The sequence below is a fragment of the Pseudochaenichthys georgianus genome, chromosome 10, assembly GCF_902827115.2.
Source record: "Pseudochaenichthys georgianus chromosome 10, fPseGeo1.2, whole genome shotgun sequence".
NCBI lineage: Eukaryota > Metazoa > Chordata > Actinopteri > Perciformes > Channichthyidae > Pseudochaenichthys > Pseudochaenichthys georgianus.
The window spans coordinates 2,019,063-2,037,257 of record NC_047512.1 but is presented as its reverse complement, the minus strand read 5'-3'; the positions used below and the strand labels follow the sequence as shown (position 1 = coordinate 2,037,257).

The following is an 18,195-nucleotide window of genomic DNA, read 5'->3' as shown; positions in this document are numbered from 1 at the left end:
CGGACTACAACATGGATGTTTAATAAGAACGAGGGACTACTGTGAACTCATCTAGAGACTCTGCTCCGTGCTCTGATGCTGCTGCTTTGCTTTATGAACGTGGACAACAGAGAAACATATTCTTCAGGACCAAAGCTGGAATTGAAATAAAAAAGGAAAGTGAAACTTATGCTCGTCCCCCTCTCCCTCCGGTCCACATTAATACTAATGATCCCAATACGTATGATTGTATGAACTAAAGATCTTAAAATCAATACAGATGTATTTATTATAAACGTTAGTCCTTAACATCTATCACTGTGTATATCACCATTCAAACATCTTTTAAAAGTTGAACAAACCCCACACAGCTCAGTAAAGACTGAAATGTTGACTTTATTTGATCATTTCAGTGAAAACTAACGTTCATATTTCTCTTTTTGATTATAATACTGATGAACGTTCAAAACAAAGCACTTTGGCAACTTACCACCTATGTTTTAAAATGCTTAATAAGCACCGTAACTTTCATGATATCATTTCTCGGTCATAATCGGTTGTTTCCGTGAACGGCCGACTGTTGAGTGACAGCAAATGCTGCGGCTGCAATGCATTGTGGGGCAGCATTTTCGCTTCTCCTGTCGGTTAGGGAGGTCCAGTGGTTCCTAAGCTAAAGGAGGTTATAAAGGAAGTTTGAAACCTCCTTTCCTATCATTCTCATCATTCTAGAGAATTCGAACGGCACTTATCATGGCTGCCACTGAGGGACTTCCGGGACTATTCCTAGCCCTAGGCTGAAGTCGAATAGTCCATTTAGCTTAGGAACCTTCCTAACCGAGTGAAATGACCCGGAAGTCCCTCAGGTGGGTTTAAAAGAAGGGAGGAAAATGTCATTTCTCGGATGAGAATAGGTCATACAGGGCTCAATCATACATTAAGTATAATAGGAAAGCATCCAACCGGAAAGTGTATACACTGCAGCCAGCCAGAAACTGTTGAGCATGTTTTACTGCTTTGCAGGAAATATAGTACTCAGAGAAATGTGCTTTTCCAGACACTGGAGAAAGCAACATTCCATGATTTGTCGCTATCAAGGCTGTTAGGGAAAACATCAGGCAATATATATTGAGAGATTATTACGTTTCTAAGAGAAATTGATACATTTAAAATAATCTAGAGTTTTGGTTCTTTGTTTTGTTTCTTTTGTTTATTGTTTCCTGCTTAGTCTCTTGTCCACACTCCAGTCCAGTTGGTGGCGGTAATGCACCTACAGGTTGGTTTGCCAACAGCCAATAAACACTGAAGAAGAAGAAGAAGAAGAAGAAGAAGAAGACGACGACGACGAAAGTGGACACACGCAGAGGTTTCAGTAAGTGTATTTACACCTGTTAGCTTAGTTTACAGTTAATCACGAAATATATGCTTGTTAGCATCGCCATTCACTGTGACGCAGAGGTCCTGAAGCAGCTCTGTGGTCTTCTCAGTGTTTCCAGCTGAAAAGAAGGTGTGTGTGTGTGTGTGTGTGTGTGTGTGTGTGTGTGTGTGTGTGTGTGTGTGTGTGTGTGTGTGTGTGTGTGTGTGTGTGTGTGTGTGTGTGTGTGTGTGTGTGTGTGTGTGTGTGTGTGTGTGTGTGTGTGTGTGTGTGTGTGTGTGTGTGTGTGATACCTTGATAATTACTTTCTCTAACATTATTTATCCCACAGTATATTCATAAGTTATATGCATACCGTTTAGTTTGAGTAAACGCTCCCCTTGTGCCTTCAGCATATTGTGTTAGGACGGTAACTCTTCTTTATTGCCGTTAGCATACTGGTTTCTGTGAGGTAACTCCTTTATGTTACAGGATGAAGCCTCAGTTTATTGACTTGTTGTTTCTAGTCTCCTCCTGACTTACAGAGTCCTGGAGCTGTGAGTTTCTCCTCTTCAGAGAAGCAGCTTTATTACTGTCTCCTATTGTTGCAGACAAAGTAGCATTACATGGAAATATTCAAGCAAAGTAAAAGTACCTCTAAATAGTACTTAAGTACAGTACTTGAGTAAATGTACTTGGTTACTTCTCACCTCTGCTATGAACCTACGAAGTAGCTGTGGATTAGTTTGGTTGTGTCTGTCGGTTGTATTGAGTTGTCTTGTTTTGCGTCAGCTGTAGTTGTGTTGATTATTTCAGAGACCCAGTCGGAGAAGGAGCACTGAGAGCAGCATGGAGGAGAACAAGGAGACTCCTGGAGCTCAGGTCAGTGTGCACTTCATCACAATATATTCCTAATTCCAGCGTTTCCGCCAGGCGGCAGGGTTCGTACGGGTGCTTGAAATCCTTGAAAATGCTTGAAATTTGACGTGGTGTTTTCAAGGTTGGGAAAGTGCTTGAATTTTGGGAATGGTGCTTGAAATTGAGATAAAGTGCTTGAAAATGTAAATGCTTTACTTTTACAATAAATTGCTGTCTGACTGAATAGTTCGCTTTTTAGATTAAAAGAAAAGAATTGCTTCGCTTCTACATAAAACAGCTCCGCTGCACCTTCCCGCGATATGCGCGCGACCTGCAAGTGTTTGTGTTACGTGTGACCTGGGCATTCTGATGAGAGAGATAGATGACTGTGTGCCAGCAGGTTCCCGTTTCAACGAGCGTTGGCTAGCAGAAGACAAATACAAGCCATGGCTAAGACGAGGGTCAAGCCCACGAGTAGCCTCCTGCAAAGTTTGCAACATAACGATGGGAGAGTCTGCGCTGACGAGCCACATGAAAGGTACGCCGGAGTAGAGCATTTTAGATTAGGCTAGCGTTGCATGTTACGTTTGTTTAAGCTAACGTTAGCGAGCTGAATAGCGAACTCCATGAGGGATAATAATAATTGCAGGGGACAATCATTTCAGAGGAGCGTACCTATGTTATGTGCGTTACAGTCGCCATCGTGTGGTGTTCAGAGGACGAAGCTCTCACGGCATTTTGTGTTATCGTCACAAAATATAATCTATTGATTCGACTCAGAGCGATTTTGAAAGCGATGTATTTCTACTGGTAGTATGTTTCGTACCTAAACCAAATGTGACTTGATCTATCGAAATCAGTCACATTGACCCGAAGACACATTTTCTTTTGTATTACTGTTCTGGGGGAAGCTCGCGAGTGTGTGTGTGTATTTTTGCGTTTGTGTACCGGGGAAACACTCACGAGAAACACCGGCTGTTGTTCTGCCTGCTGTGACGTTACATTAGTCCGTTCCCCGCTTGTAATTATGCCAAAGCTTCAAAGTTGTATTTATCATCTGAATTTGCCGTTTAATATTCTGAAAGCCAAGACTTTGTTTATTTGAAAACAGATGAAAACAAACTGTCTTTTATATAAAATTGAAGTATTATACAATTAAAACTACTTTTTGCTTTAATCCCATGTAATTGTAGAATGAACACAGTTTTCCTTTGAAGATGTATAAGTCAGGAGTCTTGAGTAGTCAACATTACCTAAAATCATTGGACACATTTGTAAATATTATTTTCCACTTGTTGTGAGTCTATTTTTATGCAGCTCTGCGTGTTTTTGTGGCTACAATTCAGACTAATACACTACCAGAGGTGGAATAAGTACTCAGATATTGTACTTGAGTAAAAGTAGAAGTACTCAGATCTTGTAGTGAAAGTATAAGTACAAGTACTCAGATCTTATACTTGAGTAAAAGTAGAAGTACTCAGATCTTGTACTTGAGTAAAAGTAGAAGTACCAGAGTGGAGGAATACTCTGTTACAGTAAAAGTCCTGCATTCAGAATGTTCCTCAAGTAAAAGTAGAAAAGTATTCTCATCTAAATATAGTGAAAGACAGTAAAAGTAGTCGTGCAGATTGGTCCATGTCAGAATAATATATATGATATGTTTTATAATGATTGATCATGACTCTGACTTATGTTCACTGCCAACCTAAAAGTACCTCAACAATTAATCAATAATGTATTAAAGTCATTTGGCTGATTGTTGTATATCGGCTCAGACAGGTTATATGGGAGGCCTGGTCTACGTACAGGTCACTAATTTTGAAATATTAAACTTAGTTTTCTTTTCTTTAATTGTTCATCTTCGTGTAGAAGGCTATCACGAAACACACATTTGGTTGTTTATAGCATAAAGAACATCTGATTTAATGTGAGGTAGGGAAATAATCATTTGAGTATGTGTATATATTATGTAATTTACAACAGCTGGAAGATGCTGGAAAATGCTTGAAAAGTGCTTGAATTTGACTTTGGAAAAGGTGTAAGAACCCTGGAGTAAGTCATACATGTGCAAGTCTCAAGTTACTGGGGTGAGAGTCAAGCAAGTCAAGTCCTACGAAATCCTGATGAATAACCCCAGTTTCCCCATTTAAATCAGTTAAAAGACAGTGGTTATGAAACTAGTTTTATTTTCAACATTAACAACAATGGAGAGTGGGGCTCTGAAATCATAAAACAGGCAATAGGGGGAATAATTGGGCAGTTCTGTGTGTGTGTGTGTGTGTGTGTGTGTGTGTGTGTGTGTGTGTGTGTGTGTGTGTGTGTGTGTGTGTGTGTGTGTGTGTGTGTGTGTGTGTGTGTGTGTGTGTGTGTGTGTGTGTGTGTGTGTGTGTGTGTGTGTGTGTGTGTGTGTGTGTGTGTGTGTGTGTGTGTGTGTGTGTGTGTGTGTGTGTGTGTGTGTGTGTGTGTGTGTGTGTGTGTGTGTGGTTAAAACGTAGCAGCCGCTCGTTAGCTGTTCTAATGAAGGTAAACACAGTGAAGGCACAGCTCTTTGCAGCTGGTGCTGCTCTTCTGAGATTCTGCTGAGTTACACGTTACTGCCTCCTGGTGCTGCAGAGATTTCATGAAGTGAAGGAGGTTTTTCTTCTATAAAACAGCTGTGGGCAGCAGATACTGAGTCACAGACATGAATGCTGCTTGAAAATGCACCTTGAAAATGCTTGAAAAGTGCTTGAATTTGACTTTGGAAAAGGTGTAAGAACCCTGCATCTGCAATCGATTTGCTAGTGGACAATGATCCCTCGCTGGCTGTACCTGTTCGCTCTGCTATCGCGTGGAGGGTCTGCTAACAAGCAGCCAACAGAAAGGTTCACGTTCACGTTGTTGCACCTCACGAATGCCTAACACTGTTATCCCCAAATGAAAGATCACAACCCGTTTGAAATATACAATATGAATGCACAATATGGTTAGATAGAGGTTAGAACGTTGTTGTCTACGGTTCTTTAGTTGTCAGATCAAGTCTGAAATGTGACTTGCATCACAGCAGCTCCATGTGTAACATCAACATAGACACATAAGACAAACACAATACATGAGAAACAAACAACTAACATGTAACATAACAGCAGGACCAGTGAGAGCTGCTCAAAGAGCCTTCAGCGTGCATCTGAGGTTACGTACTGTAACCCAGCTTCTATGAGTATAGGCTTCGCCCTCTAAGGCTATCGCTATTGGGTAATCCCTCTGCACGTGTGCAGCACTGACAGACTTAATCCACGCCCACCTGTGACATGGGCCCCACCTCCGGCCTCACTTCCGTATAAATAGGAAGATGGCCCGTCCAACTGCTCCCACACAAACAGCTTTTCTTCAGCTATTCGCGGAGCCAGTGGGGCCGAACCTTAGAGGGCTGCGCCTATACTCATAGAAGCTGGGTTACAGTACGTAACCCCAGTCCTATGAGTATAAGGCTTCGCCCTCTAAGGCTATTGGGTTAAGGGCGAAGCAGGATGTAGTCCACGCCCCACTGGTCCGTCCGTAACCAGAAGCACAAAAACCCATCTACTCAATTAATAACCCATGCGAAAAAGAAGGAGCATCACAGTCCCTGGAAATATAGCATTATTCCAAATGAATATTCTCTTTAAGGGAATGAAGGTGAATACCTGTCGTTTAAAAAAAGTAGAGATAAACAAATCCCACTTGTTAAACCTATAAAAGAGGGGCAAAAGGGGCAGCTCTCTGAATGCCGATAGGCAGGAGAGAGGGCATGCCGTTTAGTCCGTGACATTACTCACTCTGACAGAACACTCAGTACTGAGTGTGTAAGAGAGGAATGGGAGACATCCCTCAAATAAAAACGAATAAAAGAACAGGGGAAGACCAAGATGCAGCATTGCAAATGTCTCCCACTGTCATTCCTCCATGCAACGCCATAGAGGTTGAAATTCCTCTGGTGCTGTGCGCTTTGATGTTTTCTGGGGGATCCACCCCAGAGGAGACATACGCCTGTGATACAGCCTCACACAGCCAGTGTGACAGGCGCTGTGCGGACAGAGGCTGCCCTATTGAGCGCTCTCTGTAATGCACAAACAGGCGCTGAGACTTGCGCAACGTGGCTGTGCGTGCAATATAACATGACAGCGCACGTATGGGACAGAGGAGATGAGATGTGGCTTCCTCCTCTGATGTGTGAGGAGGAGGGAAGAAGCCATCCGAAGTGATCCCTCTCGATTTAAAAGAGCTTGTGATCACCTTTGGCATAAAAGCCGGTTTAAGGCGCATGACGGAGCCACAGAGAGAGCAGACGCATCACTCACCCTTTAGCTGATGTGAGAGCCAGGAGCAGAGCTACTTTGGCTGACAAGAACTTCAGGGGGACCTGATCTAAAGGTTCAAATGGAGCTTTACTCAGTGCGCGTAATACTAAGCCAAAACCCCATTGAGGCGCTAAAGCGCGTCTGGCAAAACGTTTTCTACGGGGAGCACAGAGACTCAGACATGTGCTGAGTCTCTGTGCTCCCCGTAGAAAACGTTTTGCCAGAGGGTGACTAAACACCGTGCTGACCCCAAATCTACGTGGCAAGATGAAATGGCAGCAGCATGTTTTTACCGTGCTATAAGCCAATTCCTGTCCAGCAACAGCTGGAGGAACGACAGCACGAGGCAGGGGGCCCAGGCTTCTCCCTGCACACCACACGGAGCGCTGTCCATTGGGCTGTGCAGGATGTGTGTTCAGCAGCTGATCGAACACCTCCCTGGCGATTTATGTAGGCCGCCGCTGCTTTGTTGTCTGTTTGAATCAACATGTTGATTGTACAGCCACGGGACGAAGTGCTGGAGCACTCTCCATACGGAGAGTAATTCCAGCACGTTATATGGAGAGACATGTGACCCGGCCACTGCCCCCCCACTGCCTGCGACATGCACGTTCCTCAGCCTGCGAGAGATGCGTCTGTGAACACTGCGGTGTGTGACGTCACTCTGCTCAGGGGCACCCCCACTGACGTGGTCAAATCCAAAACCACGGAAGGAGGAATGTACACCATGCGTCTCCTCTGACGCACGGGGTCGATGCACAGGCGAATAAACCGCCTGGAGTCTCCTCACTATGAAGGAGCCCCAGGGGGATCACCACGTGACCAGCTGATATCATGCCTAACAGCTGCATCACGGAGAGGGCTGTCACCGCCCCGCGGGGTGGGACGCGCCGGAGGAGAGCTGTCACTTTCTCCCCTCTCCGCTGTGAGAGTCGCGCTCTCATGCGGGCTGAGTTCAATTCCACTCCCAGTTAAAAAGATAACCTGGAGGGACGAGGACAGCTCTCCTTCCAGTTGATAATGAAACCCAGGTTTGACAGATGAGATACGAGCTGTATCGTCTGTAAGCCGCTTCCTCCCTCCCTGGAGCGAGCCAGCCTCAGCCGGTCGTCCAGGTAAAATAACACTCATCCCCATTCTGAGTAGCTGCTCCCACCGGCTCCACCCACTTTGAAAAAGTGGGTGGAGCCAGGAATGAGAAACACAGGAAATTCTGTGTTTCGGGATGATGGTTACGTGGATTAGCTTTAGTGTTTGACATGGCGTCAGGTTTTGTGTGCCAATCAGAAGGTAAGACGTTGCTGCTTGTTACGCTTTTGTAAAGAGTTTCCCCCGCTAGGCTTAAGTGGCGTTTCCCCCTGGGTTGCGTCTGTTTGTTTTCATAGTGTTGTGGCGACGTGGTTAGTGTCAGCTGTTTTCGGACAGCTGTCTCGGGGGCACATCCTCTGGTGTTACCTGCGTGCAGGTCGCTCCATAAATCCGCCGGGTTCCAGTGCGTAATTACCCGCCGCAAGCCACATGAAGACGAGGTGAGATTAGGAAGATTTTGGTTGGGCAGTTGGGGGGAAATCCTCTGTTGGGTTTTGTCTTTGCCCAGGCGTGTTGACAGTTTAATACTTTGCTTTCTGATTGGGGATAGGCAATAGATTATGGCTTCTTTGTCGGCGTTTGTGGATGCGCCCTCAGTATCTTTCTTGGATGATTGCCAGAAGGCGCAGTTGGTCGAAATAGCAGAGCATTATGAAGTTGCTGTTGTAGGGAGCAAGCGGAAACATGAGATTAAAGCTGTCATCTTTGTTTGAGCGGGGAGTGTTGCAGAAGAGCGAGTCTGGTGCGGCAGGGGTCGTGCCAGTGGTTCAGACGGCTGGTTTGACATTCGAGCAGCAAAAGGAGCTTTTGGCCATGCAGTTTAATCAGACGTTGGAGTTGAGGATGGAGCAGGAGAAGTTGAGGGGTCAGCAGCAGGAGGCAGAGAAGCGTTTAGAGGTGGAGAAGGTGCTGGAGGTGGGAAAGATGAAATGTGAGAAGGTGCTGGAGGTGGAAAGATGACATTTGAGGTGGAATATGCTAGATTACGGCTGATTGGAGAGGGCAAGCTTGCTCCGGTGGAGGATGGTTCTGATAGGTCGGCACCAGGTGGTGGCGATATTATTTCTTACTTGCGGTTAGTGCCAAAGTTTAATGAGCGTGACCCTGACATTTTTTTAACTCTATTTGAACGCATAGCAGAGGCAAGAAACTGGTCAGATTGGGACAAAGTGCTGTTACTTCAGTGTGTACTCACTGGGCGAGCACGGGAGGCTTATTCAGCTATTTGTGGCGAAGATGCTTTGGACTATGCTAGAGTAAAATCAGCAAGTCAGAAAGTCTCTGACAGGGTGACCAACAATCTTTGAGCAGATTTATGATTTCTAACAGGTGGAGCAGTTTTGCCGAAGTAACAACATACTGATACCGGTTAGTAGGGATGTAACGATACCAAAAACTCACGGTACGATAATATCGCCAAAAAAAGTCCACGGTACGATATTTATCGCGACATTGTACAGCATTTTAGTAGGATAGTAGTATTTTAAAGTGTCAACAATATAATAATCAGACCCGGCAATAGAATAGATCAAGTTTCACTTTAGTTTTTCAAGTAACTCAACTCTAACTCACACGCTCAGCATCATCAAGGTTATCTTTTAGGAATATGAGCATTTCCAGGTAGAAGCTGGGATGTTTGGGCGTTTGCAATATCCCCTGCTGTGGAAACAACTCTCTTGCTTGGTACTGATGTTGCTGGGACAGAGAGATATGCTTTGGCCATGGGTGACAGCAGTGGGTAGAACTGTGCATTGTCTCTCCACCACTTCAAAAACAATACAGTTTTTGCCAAGAAGGTGAGGCTTATTGACAGGGTGAGATATAAATATACTGTTGATTCTTGTCAATGTCTCTAGGTGTGTACATGGAGCCCTGTAAATACGATGTCCTTTTGTGTTATCTGTTTTAGGTTCATGTTGTAACTTGCTGCCATGTTGGACAGGTCTCCCTTGAAAAAGAGAGCAATGATCTCAATGGGACCATCTGGTTAAATAAAGCTTTTTTTAAAACAACTGTATTGGGACAATGCACCACTGTCTGGCTTCCTGCATAAAAACAGAACAAATTAGCATTCATTTAACAGAATCTGAGGCATCTCAAAGTGCATAAAAGTTGTAGCATTACATTTGTTTGCTTTAGAAGTCAAATATTCAGGTTATTTATTTTTTTAACCAGGCACATCACGAAGTGCATTTAACTGAATACAATAATAGCAGTCTTAATACATGTCCTCACATACAAAATAAAACTGGATAGCTACTTATGACACATGCACATCAAAAAGTGCATTAGCAAACAGTTAAAGAGCTCCAATGTAACACAAAGAGGTAGTACTGTAGCAATAGGCCTACTATTTTTTCACTTTTCAAGTAATAACAAAAAAATCATACGTTTTGGTCACATTTGACCCCGACACATTACAAAGTGTATTTAAATACAAAAAGAACTGTCAAACCCTTCAGTGCACAAACCCATAACAAGGGATAAGGGTAACTAACATACTGTATGAATGAATACTACACGTCTACTCGCTGACTTTCTCAATGGGAGAAGTGACATTTTTAGTTTTGAACAAGAGCAGTGATTTGTGGCTCATAGGATGCCAATGCAATCCTGAGACATTGGTGAAGAGTGCTGTCAGTCAGGGAGCAGCGAGTGCTACTTTTGATTGAGTTCATGTGTGAAAAGCTTGACTCACATGTGTATGTTGATCCAAACATACTGAGCACACAGATCGCTACTTTCTGAAGGAAGGGAACTGCCGTTTGTTGACGTCACTCTAAAACATTGCGCTGCTCTTGTGCCATGGTTACGGATGAATGCATGTCAATAAGTTCCAGTGTAAATTTCCCCTCGTCGATGCAGGGGACCACTTCCTTTGCTCTGGTGGATACGCCCCCCTCTATTGCAACAGTGAAGGGGTCTCTGGCAAAGCCCATCACCTCTGTGGGCAGAGGCAGAGCAAGTCCATCCAATTGACTAAAGTTCTCTTTCAACCTCGCAATGAAATCTGTCATCACATCCGTGATTTGTGCCGGGGATGTGATGTGTTTGCGGAGCTTCGGAAAATGCAGCATCCGACCCGTACTCAAGTCGGTCGCGAAAAGGTCCAGCTTGACTTGGGCAATGACTCGCGCATCTGCTCCACAAGATCAATGACCGTTTTGTCTTTGTTCACACTTCAGAGTTGAGAGAGACATGTTTTTAGAGTTGCTATCATAGGACCACCGTTACTAGCACCACTAGATGCACTTTCAAAAAACGTGCTGCGTTGTGGTTTGGTGGTTTCTATGCAACGCGGAGTGTTGCGTTCATGGTATGTTCTCGTGTAGGAATTTGGCCACGGAAGGCTGGGCCACTCGGGAGTTGGTTCTGGGCCGCATCTGGCCCGCGGGCCGCCATTTGAATAGGCCTGGCTTAGATACTATACTTAAATAATCTGTGGAGTCTCAGCTTTAATCGAATATATTGTATGTGCAGTTTCGAATATATTGTATGTGCAGTTTCGTGCTAAAGTGCGTTAGCATTTAAAAAAAAATGAATAAAACCGCCCGTCCCTGCGGTGTGAATATCGCGGTTATCGCCATGACACGGTATATCGTTCAGCCCTACCGCCCGGGCAACGAAGGAGTAGCTTCGTTAGAAGCATTTCAAGGTCCTGGAGTGGCCTAGCCAGTCTCCAGATCTCAACCCCATAGAAAATCTTTTGGAGGGAGTTGAAAGTCTGTGTTGCCCAGCGACAGCCCCAAAACATCACTGCTCTAGAGGAGATCTGCATGGAGCAATGGGCCAAAATACCAGCAACAGTGTGTGAAAACCTTGTGAAGACTTTGTTGACCTCTGTCATTGCCAACAAAGGGTATATAACAAAGTATTGAGATTAACCTTTGTTATTGACCAAATACTTATTTTCCAACATAATTTGCAAATAAATTCTTTAAAAATCAGACAATGTGATTTTTATCATTTTATCTCTCATAGTTGAGGTATACCTAGGATGAAAATGACAGGCCTCTCATCTTTTTAAGTGGGAGAACTTGCACAATTGGTGGCTGACTAAATACTTTTTTGCCCCATTGTATACCGTTACACGGCTCGTGTATAATATATATCACTTAGTATAACAGGCCTACTCTCTTTATTTGCTTTAGTCGATATTTCTCTAAGACCATTTAGTGCTTCAAATAATAAAATACACAACGGCTGTAGCCTGATTATGCATTACGAGCTGTAGTAGGTGTGTGTGGTACGGTGTGTAGGTGCGTGGTACAGTTTGTAGGTGTGTGCGTGGTACAGTGTGTAGGTGTGTGCGTGGTACAGTTTGTAGGTGTGTGCGTGGTACAGTGTGTAGGTGTGTGCGTGGTACAGTGTGTAGGTGTGTTGTACAGTGTGTGTTGTACAGTGCAGTGTGTAGGTGTGTGTTGTACAGTGCGTACGGTGGACAGACGGGTCTCAGTTGGTTTGGTGTCCTCTTTTAATAGCCTACTTGTAAATACAACTTTTGGCCCATAATTTCAATTCCCCATTTCAGCGACCAGAGAGAGGGGGGGATATATCCAGTCTCTGATTGTGTTACGTTATTATGAGAGTGCTCTCATACTTGTTTGATTCTGAAATTGTATATATTTATATAAATGTGTGTGTGTCCGCATCTGTAGCCTGTTATTGTCTCATTATACCGCACTGTGAATGAATCAAAGTGTATGTATGTATGTATGTATATTACGTTCCCTTCTGAACTAGGGGAATCAAAGGGAAGCAACACAACCAGATTGGTATTGGTAATTATTATAAGGGGTTTATTTTAGACGGCAATGTAAACAAAAGGCAGGCAGGCAGCATGAAACAAACAAAGGAAGGACTCTAACACAGGAGTCTAGTTATATGAAGGGAAAATAAATACTAGATAGACACACAAGATTAACCACAGATTGAAGAGCAAAATGCGAGAGGCGTCTGTTCACTCAACAGAGCCTCCTGAGTGGTAGTTGTTCCCGGGCTTTATAATCATCTGCAGCAGGTGTGCGCTGCGACTGGCAGACGTCGGGTCCGGCGTGCTCCAATCACGATCTTCGGAGGCGGACCAGAGGATGGGCAGCCAATGACGTCAGGGCTACTGCTCAGCTTATTTACATATTACACACACAGCTGAAAACACTCACAGGCAGATTAATGAGCAGACAGAAACAGCAACCGTAACAATGTATGTTATATATGTAATATATATATATATATTAGGGCTGTGTTGTGCGTTAACGCACAAAAAAAATAACGCCACTAATTATTTTAACGTGTGCTGACTTTTCGTACAATGTCCCACTGTCTGGCTTCCTGCATAAAGTCAAGTGCTCGGCGCAGTTGTGGCGAAATTTCGCTCCTCTGTTTTAATTTAAACAGCTCCTTATATCCGTTAGCGCAGCTAGCTAGCATCAGATGCTAACAACAACAATGCACGTAAGGTCTCTCTCTCACTCGCTCGGGCCACACATACGCACACCCTCCCGGTCCTCCCAATAGCCAGTCGGTGCCTGCCGGTGAGCGTGGAAGTGTGGTCTGCCACAAGCGGGCGGCAGGAGCAGGGCTGTCAGCATCAGCAGGGCTGTCAGCATCAGCTCGTAGATGGTATTTTAAACTCGATGCGCTCTGAAACTACGGGGCGGGCGAGGAAAAAAATACACATGCGTTAATCGCGTTAAAAATAATTAGTGGCATTAATTTTTTTTTGCGTTAACTTGACAGCTCTAATGTGTGTGTGTGTGTGTGTGTGTGTGTGTGTGTGTGTGTGTGTGTGTGTGTGTGTGTGTGTGTGTGTGTGTGTGTGTGTGTGTGTGTGTGTGTGTGTGTGTGTGTGTGTGTGTGTGTGTGTGTGTGTGTGTGTGTGTGTGTGTGTGTGTGTGTGTGTGTGTGTGTGTGTGTGTGTGTGTGTGTGTGTGTGTGTGTGTGTGTGTGTGTGTGTGTGTGTGTGTGTGTGTGTGTGTGTATCATGAACACATCTGTCCATCAGACAGAGGGCTGCTGTGCCTCCTGTCATCATTAATGGACGTCTCTTTAAAATGACCGTTCAGAGGAGAGGAGAGGAGTTCTCATTTCTCTAACCGCCTGCTGATTCCCCTCCTCTCTCCTCGGTTCCCCTCCTCAGTCCTCCGCTCGCATCTCATGCGGGCGGGACTAAGTATTGAGGATAAACAACAAACAGTAAAATACACCCGAATTCTCTAGGGAGATAAAAGGGTCTTAATGTCATGCCGAGAATTTCTACGTTGGGATTGCAGGTTTGACATTTTACTGAGTATGATCTAGTGTTGTCACGATACCGACATTTTGGTTTCGATACCGATGCCAAGTCAAGAGTTGCGATTCCGATTATTTTCTTAAAAAAGGGGAAACAGTCTTAAATGTAATTATTGTGCTTTATTTCACACCAGAACCATAACCATAACACAAACTTTTAAACAATGAGAACAATAAACAAAATAAATGACAAGAATTCGTATTAAATAAAATTAAGCATCAGCTCGAACAACTTTTTATATTATATTAACATGTAATAGTACAGTAATATAAATAATTATTGACAAAATGTACATTGCAGATGTTAGCCACATTGTTAAGTTAGCTAAAAAGATAGCCATATTAGACGGTTATCATTGCCAATAATTGCCTCGTCAAACTACGAAAACGTTCGTTTGTCACAAAAGAAATTACACTTGTTTGACTTAGATTTGAGGGCATGGCTTGAGCATGATGTAATTATGTTATCTATCACATTCGCTAACCTGTCTGTCTTTAAATTCTTTAAACAGCTCTGGATGCCGGTCGGCGGGTGCTTAGCCAAGTCTGATGTGTTGGCTCCCTTGGTTTGCAGAGATCTAAAACATTTCTCACAGACAGGCCTCGTGGTGTCCGTAGGCTTGCCCTCACTGTCAGAGATACTTCCAAATTTCGCTTCTGGCGTCTTTTTTGTCAACAAACCGAGTCGCAGCGGCAGCTGCACTCCCACTTGCAGCCATGCTTCTCGTTTTCTCACATGCTCTGGCAGCTAATGCGTGCACGAGAGAGGGGAGGGACTTAGAGCGTGCTTGAGAGGGGCGGGACTTCAGCGAGGCACGGCTGCAGTGCAGGGCGTGGCTCTTATTAAAACGGCGCTTTCTCACCGGAGTACTTTTCCCCGTCATTCTTAAAGTACCGATACTAATGAAACGGAGGAATCGTACCGTTTTTAACGGCAGGGTATCGCGGTACCTTTCAAGTATCGGTACACCGTGCAACACTAGTGCAGACTCTCTCGGAGGATTGCAGGTTTTACATTTTACTGAGTATGATCACACACAAATACCGCCTCCTCTGGTTTTCCCCGAGTTCGCATCACTGTCTGCTCGAACAAGGGTGAATCCGGGTACTTCAAAGAGATTCAGGCTTTGTAGATTGTAGCCAACTTTCCGTGAAACATAATAAAGAGGCCTCAAAAAATTCATGACAGTACCTTGTGTATGTCCTTAGTGTGTCCACGTTGTTGCTCAATGAGCGCAGGTTTGTGAGAATGATGGAAGTGGTGGCCGGCTGAATCTCCGCCGTAGGCAATTCTGAACGCCTCCCCTCCTTCCTCCCCTCTTTTTCCTGGTGTTTCTAAGCGGCTCCCGAGGGATTTCATCCAATATCGAAGAGCACAGGTGGCTTGGTGTATTCGTAGGAAGCCGATCGCATTGTAGCTCTAGCATAGCCTCGCGGCTGTAGCAGCGTAGAGGCCGGGGCTCCTCGCCATACCTGTTTGTGCTGTCACTCAGGTGTGTCTTGGAAAGTTGAATGGCCAGACATGGTCTGCAGAAGGCAAATGTAATCCACAGGATCAAAAGCATGGTCTCTCAAAATGACGTTTCATACAGATACGACAAAGTTTAGACAATAATTAGACCAAAAAAACTAAGACAAGACGAACGGAGCATACTGAGACAAGCAGTGAAAGGATGCCGTCTCCCTCTGTCTCCTGTATACCAGGGGTGGGAGTAAGTCATACATGTGCAAGTCACAAGTTACTGGGGTGAGAGTCAAGCAAGTCAAGTCCTACGAAATCCTGATGAATAACCCCAGTTTCCGCATTTAAATCAGTTAAAAGACAGTGGTTATGAAAACTAGGGTTTTATTTTCAACATTAACAACAATGGAGAGTGGGGCTCTGAAATCTTAAAACGGGTAATTGGGGGAATAATTGGGCAGTTCAGTGTGTGTGTAGAGGTGCGCGTGGTTAAAACGTAGCAGCCTGCGGTCGCTCGTTAGCTGTTCTAATGAAGGTAAACACAGTGAAGGCACAGCTCTTTGCAGCTGGTGCTGCTCTTCTGAGATTCTGCTGAGTTACACGTTACTGCCTCCTGGTGCTGCAGAGATTTCATGAAGTGAAGGAGGTTTTTCTTCTATAAAACAGCTGTGGGCAGCAGATACTGAGTCACAGACATGAATACATAGGTCAAGGCAGACTGGTTCACAGACTCTCCTGTTTTGCCGAACTGGTGCTTGAACAAATAACTCTACATCCCTGGCTGAAATGTCCCTAAAATGAAGTCCGTGTTTGAAATGTATCTCAAATAATGTATGTATTTCCCCACATAAACATAACAGTCTGCAATGAAACGGCTGTCTCCTGTGCGCTCCACTTCCTACTTTCTCCTGCGAACGAGATACTTTCTCTTATTTTTTCATTGCCCTCTAGGGGCTTCGTACAAAGCAAATATTTTATTTTAAAAAGTAAAGTCCTTTCGAGTCATCTGTCTCACGCCTAAGTCAAGTCTCAAGTCATGACTACGAAGTCAAGTCGAGTCTTTTATTTAGTCAAGCAAGTCTCAAGTCAAAAAATATGCGAGTCAAGTCATGTGACTCGAGTCCCCCACCTCTGGTATATACTTTGGTTAGAATATTACTGTATCAAATATAATACAAATATAATAAACACAAACAGTTGATAAGTAGTATTTTGTTAACTCAAGGTTTATATTAAGTGACTTTTTATTGTGTTAACTTGTGTATTTATGCTTTTTAGATTGACTTTCTCTCTTTCTCTGTCGTCTGTTCTAGAAACCGAAAGGAAGAGAGAGACGTCAGCAATGTGACAAATCCTTTACAACATCTGGAAAGAGAAACCTGCGTATTCACATGGGAAAAAAACCTTACAGGTGTGAAGAGTGTGGGAAAACGTTCACTCAATCAGGTCATCTCAAATCACATCAACTTATTCACACTGGAGAAAAACCGTACTGGTGTGAAGAGTGTGGGAAAACGTTCACTCAATCAGGTCATCTCAAATCACATCAACGTATTCATACTGGAGAAAAACCTTACAGCTGTGCAGAATGTGGGACAACTTTCACTACATCAGGTACTCTCAAATCACATCAATTTATTCATACTGGAGAAAAACCTTACAGGTGTGAAGAGTGTGGTACAACTTTCACTCAATCAGGTAATCTCAAATCACATCAACTTATTCATACTGGAGAAAAACCTTACAGCTGTGAAGAGTGTGGGACAACTTTCCCTACATCAGGTGCTCTCAAAAAACATCAACATATTCATACTGGAGAAAAACCGTACTGGTGTGAAGAGTGTGGGAAAATGTTCACAACATCAAGTGATCTCAAATCACATCACCGTATTCACACTGGAGAAAAACCATACTGGTGTGAAGAGTGTGGGAAAATGTTCACTCAATCAAGTGCTCTCAAAAAACATCACCGTATTCACACTGGAGAAAAACCGTACATGTGTGAAGAGTGTGGGAAAATGTTCACTACATCAGATGCTCTCAAATCACATCACCTTATTCATACTGGAGAAAAACCGTACTGGTGTGAAGAGTGTGGGACAACTTTCACTACATCAACTCATCTCAAAACACATCACCGTATTCACACTGGAGAAAAACCGTACTGCTGTGAAGAGTGTGGGAAAACTTTCAGTAGATCAGATGCTCTCAAATCACATCTTCGTGTTCACACACTCTTAAAACCATAGTGGTGTTAAGAGTGTGGGAAAACTTGTTCTTAAAGTATTCACCTTAAAGTTCATGAGCGAGTTTCACTGTTCATTAATCTGCGGAGTAGTTTCTCCAATAATCTGTTTGTTTAATAAAATGTTGTGACTTTAAACTTTGATTGAGATGTTTTTGATAGTTCCTGTTGAGTTAGCAGTCTGTTCTAAAAGAACCAATGATTCATGTATCTAGAACACATTTACGATGTTTCCAGTTTGATCCTATTCTCTTGTTAAAATGATCAGACTACCAAAAATAAAATGGCCTTAGAAACAGACCCTGCATATCTGTTGTTTGGCAGCATATTATAAACATGTCATTCCCTTTTTTTCAAATACCACAGGTTGTGTAGTGATGTATTTGAGGTGTACTGTCAAATCAAATCAAAGTTTATTTATAAAGCATGTTTAAAAGCGATTTTTGGTCGGGCCAAAGTGCTGTACATGTAATAAATACTACAATCAAGAAATGCTGGAGGAAAAAACACTAGTATGCCTTAATGATGGACATGGCACAAGAGTAGATGTACACAGGGGGAAAGTCTCATGCTTGCATCTGACATTAGTGTCAAACTTTGG

The 18,195-nt window shown here is 43.6% G+C and overlaps 1 protein-coding gene across 3 annotated transcripts; it reads left to right on the top strand.

Annotated features, from left to right (window-relative positions):
- The first annotated feature begins 1,213 nt into the window (after positions 1-1,213).
- Positions 1,214-17,755, top strand: LOC117453987 (zinc finger protein 675-like). Of its 3 annotated transcripts, none has more exons than XM_071204571.1 (4): positions 1,334-1,348; positions 2,147-2,212; positions 2,571-2,726; positions 16,663-17,755. In XM_071204571.1, the coding sequence occupies exon 4, from the start codon at positions 16,741-16,743 to the stop codon at positions 17,596-17,598; it is 858 nt and encodes a 285-aa protein (XP_071060672.1). In that variant the 5' UTR covers positions 1,334-1,348; positions 2,147-2,212; positions 2,571-2,726; positions 16,663-16,740; the 3' UTR covers positions 17,599-17,755. The 3 variants fall into 3 exon arrangements, with proteins under 3 accessions (XP_033948929.1, XP_071060672.1, XP_071060673.1); XM_071204572.1 differs by having other exon boundaries at positions 1,336-1,348; positions 2,589-2,726; XM_034093038.2 differs by lacking the exon at positions 2,571-2,726 and having other exon boundaries at positions 1,214-1,348; positions 16,663-17,754.
- The last annotated feature ends 440 nt before the right edge of the window (positions 17,756-18,195 follow it).